At 50.1% G+C, this 7855-nt stretch overlaps 1 protein-coding gene across 1 annotated transcript in view; it reads right to left on the bottom strand.

The window, feature by feature from the left end:
* The window catches only part of prdm5 (PR domain containing 5), a gene marked incomplete at its 5' end in the record, with an annotated part of 42281 nt that extends 39072 nt beyond the window's left edge, over window positions 1–3209 (bottom strand). Inside the window, 7 exon segments of the mRNA XM_034531358.1 lie at window positions 307–361; window positions 363–386; window positions 388–420; window positions 1673–1689; window positions 1692–1755; window positions 3118–3164; window positions 3167–3209. Of these exon segments, the coding sequence (XP_034387249.1) occupies window positions 307–361; window positions 363–386; window positions 388–420; window positions 1673–1689; window positions 1692–1755; window positions 3118–3164; window positions 3167–3209 (283 nt within the window).
* Window positions 3210–7855: the final 4646 nt, after the last annotated feature.

Genomic DNA, 7855 nt, shown 5'->3' with positions numbered 1-7855 from the left:
TCCTTATCTTTTCATATTGTAATATAGTTTGGGCAAGTACTTTTACTACAAGTACTTTTACTACAAGTACTTTTTACTACAGGTACTTATAGTAAAAGTATTTTTACTACTTCTCTGTAAAACATGTAAGTCCTCCAGAAACGCCATGAGGTCTTCACCTGTAGAGTCTCCTCTACAGTGACTCCATCCCAGCATGTTCTCCCCGCATGAGGAACCAACCTTGTTGTGGGTCTTCTGGTTCTCCTTACAGACACATTGAAAAGACATTTAAAAGCCTCTTTCTTGAAGATCTACCTGGATGGCTGCCCAGGTTCTTCTGCTCCGCCGACGGCGCCTGGTGGACGAACCGCAGCCAGTTGGCGGTGTCGCGGGTTACTGGCGTCCATGAATGTACAGCACGTCTCCTTTGCTGCCGCGGACCTGGAGGCCAACGCAGGGACACAACAGCAAGTCTTTGAACGCCTCGTCGGGTGAGCGGTCCCCAATGTGATGAACGATCACAGTGACCATCAGAACCCTTTAGATCCCTTTGATGATCCATATTAACAGTATACAAAGCATCCAGAATATTTAACATGAGCTCAGAGCTTTGGGAAGTTAAACAGCTCATAATTCATCTCTAATATCTATTTTATGTGAAAACATCTGGATTCATTCTAGTTTATCACCAACGCTACATTTTACGTTTTATGTGAACGCATCATGAGAACGTTATCATTTACCTTCAGCCAGTACTCATGTTCACTGAACAGAGCCTGAACGCATCATGAGAATGTTATCATTTACCTTCAGCCAGTACTCATGTTCACTGAACAGAGCCTGAACGCATCATGAGAACGTTATCATTTACCTTCAGCCAGTACTCATGTTCACTGAACAGAGCCTGAACGCATCATGAGAACGTTATCATTTACCTTCAGCCAGTACTCATGTTCACTGAACAGAGCCTGAACGCATCATGAGAATGTTATCATTTACCTTCAGCCAGTACTTCATGTTCACTGAGCAGAGCCTGAACGCATCATGAGAAGTATCATTACCTTCAGCCAGTACTCATGTTCACTTAGCAGAGCCTGAACGCATCATGAGAACGTTATCATTTACCTTCAGCCAGTACTCATGTTCACTGAACAGAGGCCTGAACGCATCATGAGAACGTATCATTTACCTTCAGCCAGTACTCATGTCACTGAGCAGAGCCTGAACGCATCATGAGAACGGTATCATTTACCTTCAGCCAGTACTCATGTTCACTGAGCGGAGCCTGAACGCATCATGAGAACGGTCATCATTTACCTTCAGCCAGTACTCATGTTCACTGAGCAGAGCCTGAACGCATCATGAGAACGGTATCATTTACCTTCAGCCAGTACTCATGTTCACTGAGCAGAGCCTGAACGCATCATGAGAACGTTATCATTTACCTTCAGCCAGTACTCGTGTTCACTGAGCAGAGCCTGAACGCATCATCATGTAACTGAAGTGAACCTCCGCTGGTTCTCTGTTAGCGGTGCTGTTAACGTTACTAGCTAACGTTACTAGCTCTCCTGTTGGTCTAAACACTGATTGGTTGTTTACAAAGTCACATGATCAGAGACATTATATTATATTTGGAGGACAATAACGCTCCGTCTACCTCACTACTACAGGTGTGTAAAATATAATATATCACCTCCCACATGCAGCGGTGTCCGAGCTTTCCTCGAGCTCCACAGGAAGCTTCTTCTCACCGGCGAACGGACCGAACTTCTCTCCCTTCAGAAACCCACGGAATGAGATCGTTTGAAACAGAACATACGGAAAATGTTATTTTCAATAGTATTAAAACAGCTTTCACTCCAGTGGAGGGTCTGAAACCTAGCATAAATGTATTGTGGGTACTTCAATGTGGAAAGTACTAATGGTACTAATGTTGAGGTACTCTATTTGAGTAATTTCCATTTTCCGCTACTTTCTACTTATTTACATTATTGATACAAAATATCATAGAGAAACATTATGATGTTTAATTATTGATTATGAGAGGACTTGACACTAAAGTGAAGAAGCATCAATACTTCCAATCCAAACGTATATTATAAAATGAGCTATTCTGACTACTTTTACTTTACTTTAGTACTTTTTTTAATGGAGTTACGTTTTGAACGCAGCAACGAGAGTATTTTTAATTGTGGTATTACTGCACTGTACATTATTAAATCAGGATTGAACTAGTATTCACAATAAAATTACACTATTACACTATTATGTACTTTAATTGTCATATTTCTGTATTGTTTTGTGAGCTCAATGGAGGGGGAGAGTACTATACTGTAATTATATACCTCTTTACTGTAAAATCATTTTAATGCAGTATTACAACAGCAACATACTGCTGTGAAGTCACCGCATTGAGCTGTCATTTTATTATCATTTACTGTAAAAATTAAATTAAAGTAACTTGCTATAAAAGTATATCACTGTAAACGTACAGTAAACATTTTTTATGGTGTACTATATACTAGCAGATGTGAGTACACCCTTGAGTACTGGACATGTACACTTGTTCACCTTTCCAGAAGAGCAAAGACATCCGGGTTTGGGGGCGTGGTCAACATGTGTACTTCATGTTTGCATTCATGGTTCATCCTCAACCTGTGTCTTTTACGCCACACATACAGTTTTTTTTAAAGCTACACTTAAAGTGCGTCCTGAACCTGAACGCATCACTGCCGCTCTCCACTTGACACAGTTCACACGCCTCCTCTGTGTATCTGACAGGGGGGGAGGGGGGGGGGGGGGGGGTCTGAATCCATATTAAAGACGTAAACAAACAAACAGCTCCTATGTAACATTGTGTGTACTTTGTGCGCTACTTTGTTGCTTCACGGGGCAACAGTTTGTCTCTCCTCTCTCTCTCTCTCTCCGCCGACATGGATACATTGTAGCGCCGCACGAGGGGAACAACTGGAGCGGCTGCAGCTACGTGGCACATCACGTCAGAGCGGCTCCGGGGTTCGAGGCTCCCCGAGAGAGACCGAGAGCAACGAGACGAGCAGGAAGGAACACAAACACACAACTATGTGGTTTGTTACAAAGTCACACGAGTCGGTTACACAGTTTACCCACGACTTACACACCTTTTTTCACTCGCCTCGCCGTGTAGAGACCGATTCCATCCTGACCTTTGACGCCTTCAGAGAGAATCTGTCCGGCACGTACATGCCCAAACATTGTCATCCCTCGGGGAGGGTTTCCTGGGAGGACGGGCCGGGCCGAGCTGCGGGACGTGTCGGCGGGGGGCAGCGGGCATTCGAGGGCTGCTTTTTCGGGGTTCAGTTTAGCGGCTCTCCCGTGAAGCGGCAGCGGGTTCAACTCGCGCTGCTCCGGCTGCAGGAAGCCGACGCCGCGCTCTGATTGGTCCAAAGTTTGTAACCAGAAGCTACCTTTACTGTTTCATCCGGCTCGCTTCACCAGGGCCTGCTGCGGGGGACGGGGCGAGGGGGGAGGGGACTAGAGGGGGGACTAGAGGGGGACTAGAGGGGGACTAGAGGGGGACGGGGACTAGAGGGGGGACGGGGACTAGAGGGGGGACGGGGACTAGAGGGGGACTAGAGGGGGACTAGAGGGGGACGGGGACTAGAGGGGGACTAGAGGGGGGACGGGGACTAGAGGGGGACTAGAGGGGGGGACGGGGGACTAGAGGGGGACTAGAGGGGGACGGGGACTAGAGGGGACGGGGACTAGAGGGGGACGGGGACTAGAGGGGGACTAGAGGGGGACGGGTGACTAGAGGGGGACTAGAGGGGGGGACTAGAGGGGACTAGAGGGGGACTAGAGGGGGACTAGAGGGGGACTAGAGGGGGACGGGGACTAGAGGGGGACTAGAGGGGGACTAGAGGGGGACGGGGACTAGAGGGGGACTAGAGGGGGACGGGGACTAGAGGGGGACTAGAGGGGGGACGGGGACTAGAGGGGGACTAGAGGGGGACGGGGACTAGAGGGGGGACGGGGACTAGAGGGGGACTAGAGGGGGACGGGGCGAGGGGGGACGGGGACTAGAGGGGGACTAGAGGGGGGACGGGGACTAGAGGGGGACTAGAGGGGGACGGGGCGAGGGGGGACGGGGACTAGAGGGGGACGGGGACTAGAGGGGGGACGGAGACTAGAGGGGGACTAGAGGGGGGACGGGGACTAGAGGGGGACTAGAGGGGGGACGGGGACTAGAGGGGGACGGGGACTAGAGGGGGGACGGGGACTAGAGGGGGGACGGGACTAGAGGGGACGGGGACTAGAGGGACGGGGACTAGAGGGGGGGGCGGGGGACTAGAGGGGGACTAGAGGGGGGACGGGGACTAGAGGGGACGGGGACTAGAGCGGGGAACTAGAGGGGGACGGGGACTAGAGGGGGACGGGGACTAGAGGGGACGGGGACTAGAGGGGACGGGGACTAGAGGGGGGACGGGGACTAGAGGGGGACTAGAGGGGAGACGGGGACTAGAGGGGGGACGGGGACTAGAGGGGACGGGGACTAGAGGGGGGACGGGGACTAGAGGGGACTGGACGAGGGGGACTAGAGGGGACGGGGACTAGAGGGGGGACGGGGACTAGAGGGGGACTGGACGATGGGGGGACGGGGACTAGAGGGGACGGGGACTAGAGGGGGACTGGACGAGGGGGGACGGGGATAGAGGGGGGACGGGGACTAGAGGGGACTGGACGAGGGGGGACGGGGACTAGAGGGGGGACGGGGACTAGAGGGGGGACGGGGACTAGAGGAGGACTGGACGAGGGGGGACGGGACGAGGGGGGGACGGGGACAAGGGGGGATGGGGACTAGAGGAGGACGAGGGGGGACGGGGACTAGAGGAGAACTGGACGGAGGGGGGACGGGACTAGAGGAGGACGGGACGAGGGGGGGACGGGGACAAGGGGGGATGGGGACTAGAGGAGGACGAGGGGGGACGGGGACTAGAGGGGACTGGACGAGGGGGGACGGGGAGTTATTGTGTCATAGTGTCAAAACATGACCTCATAGATATCACATGAAACTTCACCACTTCATCACTCACATTAAGAGTTATTGTATTACACGTTTTATGAAATGTTTAAATATGCAAATGAGCCATTATGTAATGATAAGTTTTGGTGAAAACAGACAAAGAAATAAAATAATTTTTTTATTTATTCTAGAATGAAAGAAGACGACTTATGGATGAAAAATAGACCTACAACTCTACGTTGACCGATGCATAAAAAACAACATTGTCTCCCATTAAGAAAGAAAACTTAAAATTTCAAAATAAAAGCACACAAAGTAAAGCCAGATTTTCTTTCCTTGCCAACAAACCACTTATGCTCTAACTGCTCAGCAGTAGATGTGGTTTTCTGAAAAACACACAACTTATGGATGAATGATTGTGACAAAATGAAACTCACATCATGTACACTGCTTCTCTTTTTTTATTTCTTTTTTTTCTCCGCCTCAGCTTGATTTGTTGACTTTTTTTTTTTTTTTTTATAGATTAGCTCCGTTTCTGTTTCTGAACACCTCTTCGCCCTTAAATCAGCAGCGTCCCCCGTTGTGGCGTTTCTTTTTTTTGCCAATGGCTTCCTGTCGGGCTGCGGCTCTGATGGTCGCTGGTTGACGGTTCGACTGCATCACGACGCGCGGGTTTACTTCAAGGAGCTGCTGCTGCGTTCGAGTGTCTTTCAAAGGCTTCACCGTCTGCTGTCTTTTAAAGGGTCTACGCTGCAAACGTTGGGATACAGCCCCCCCCCCCCCCCCCCCCCCCCCCTTCAGATCTCTATTGTGTTGGAGCTGGTGTCGTCAGTGGCCCCGGGGTCATGTTCCAGGTGTATTTCAGAGAGGTAAGCCCTCGGAGAGAGAGTGACAGGGAGACTTATTGGGTGACAAGCCTGATCACTGCACTGAGAGGCTCTTTGTGTGTGTCCGCCCCACCATGTCCTCCGTGGTCCATTTCCGCCCCCACCCCCCCCCCCACACCCACACCCCTGACCTCGCTGTCAGTGCCTTGGCCTGTCGGGGCAGGACAATTAAATGTCATGACCCCTTTTCTCCCTCCCGTGCCCTCTGAGGACCCTCCATCCCATTAACTTTCACTCAGCTTTCACTCGGATCCCAGGGTGACCCCCCCCCCCCCCCCCCCCCCCCCCCCCCCCAGCCCTGATCTCCAACACCTGCACAGAAACACACACTCAGAGGGCTGATGATGCCGCGGGGCCACCATAAGATGATAATCCTGACTTTTTTAAATCGATGCCGGACTGCACAGATAATTCACTATCTGAACAAAAACCTGTAGTTTGAGCTGTGAACTCTTTACTGTGAGAGAGTCTGATTGTCCGACAGCATTCAAACAAGACGGCCATGCTGGCCACAGTCAGAGCGTGATTTAAGTCACGTCTTGGAGTGGAAGACAATTCATCGCTCTCCATTGGTTTTGTATGTAAAAGCGCCTCCTTGCCGTCACTCTTTTAGCAAAACCACAGACAAAAGTCTAAAAGCTGCCGTTTGGTTGGATGCCAACAGGGCTACGGACCTGAGGATGCACTCAATAAGAGAGGCGTCTGCAGAAGAAATGAAGAAGACCGTGGACCCTGACCCTCAGTATGTCCAATATGTTACCGTGTTTAGTTCAAACGGTTTTAGGCTCACTGCACTTCTATAAGTTTAGCTTGAGCATTTTGACAGTACGACACTTGTATTGTAGTGGAACGTGGATAAATCAGAAAGCTATGCACGTGCAAGGCCTTAACTTCTATGGCGTCGCTTGCTAACACAAAGCAGCTAACGTTAGCTGACAACAGCTTGCTAACTTGTCCCAGCATGCTTCAATGATCACTTTTGTGTTTCAGCCGATGCTAGCATATTGTGGCGTTTTCCCCTCTGGGAGGAAGTGGTTTTCACAGTATGACACATCGTCTTCGACGTTGCATTCTCTCTACTGCCCACCAGGGGGCGACTCCTCTGGTTGTATAGAAGTCTATGCTTCATGTGTTAAAGCTGCATTCTCTCTCCTGACCACCAGGGGGCGACTCCTCTGGTTGTATAGAAGTCTATGCTTCATGTGTTAAAGCTGCATTCTCTCTCCTGACCACCAGGGGGGCGACTCCTCTGGTTGTATAGAAGTCTATGCTTCATGTGTTAAAGCTGCATTCTCTCTCCTGGACCACCAGGGGGCGACTCCTCTGGTTGTATAGAAGTCTTTGCTTCATGTGTTAAAGCTGCATTCTCTCTACTGTCCACCAGGGGCGACTCCTCTGTTGTATAGAAGTCTTTGCTTCATGTGTTAAAGCTGCATTCTCTCTCCTGACCACCAGGGGGCGACTCATCTGGTTGTATAGAAGTCTATGCTTCATGTTAAAGCTGCATTCTCTCTCCTGACCACCAGGGGGCGACTCCTCTGGTTGTATAGAAGTCTTTGCTTCATGTGTTAAAGCTGCATTCTCTCTCCTGACCACCAGGTGTATAAAACTTATTACAATTCATCCTCTGGGGAACATGAATGTCTGTACAAAAAGTAACTCCAATACATCCAATAGTTGATGAGATACTTCAGTCCGGACTAAAGGCAGACTGACTCACGTTGCCATTCATGCCACAAGCTAATTTATGGTCTGTTCCTGACATGAAACACACAAACACATATGGACAGAATCTCCTTTGGAATCCGAGCACATTCAAAAGAAAAGGTCTTAAAATCAGCAGAATCATCAGCAGCTCTTTTATGGTGACGTCTGGCCATTGAAAGCATCTCCTGAAGGCTTTGTTCCCAAGCGTCTGTCACCATGTCTGACCGATGCCGGCATGTCGGCCCCGAAAGAAGCTTTCCATAAGCGGCCTTATGAAGCG

Source organism: Cyclopterus lumpus, chromosome 4 (assembly GCF_009769545.1).
Source record: "Cyclopterus lumpus isolate fCycLum1 chromosome 4, fCycLum1.pri, whole genome shotgun sequence".
In the NCBI taxonomy this organism is placed as follows: Eukaryota; Metazoa; Chordata; class Actinopteri; order Perciformes; family Cyclopteridae; genus Cyclopterus; species Cyclopterus lumpus.
This window is presented reverse-complemented; position numbering and strand designations above follow the sequence as displayed.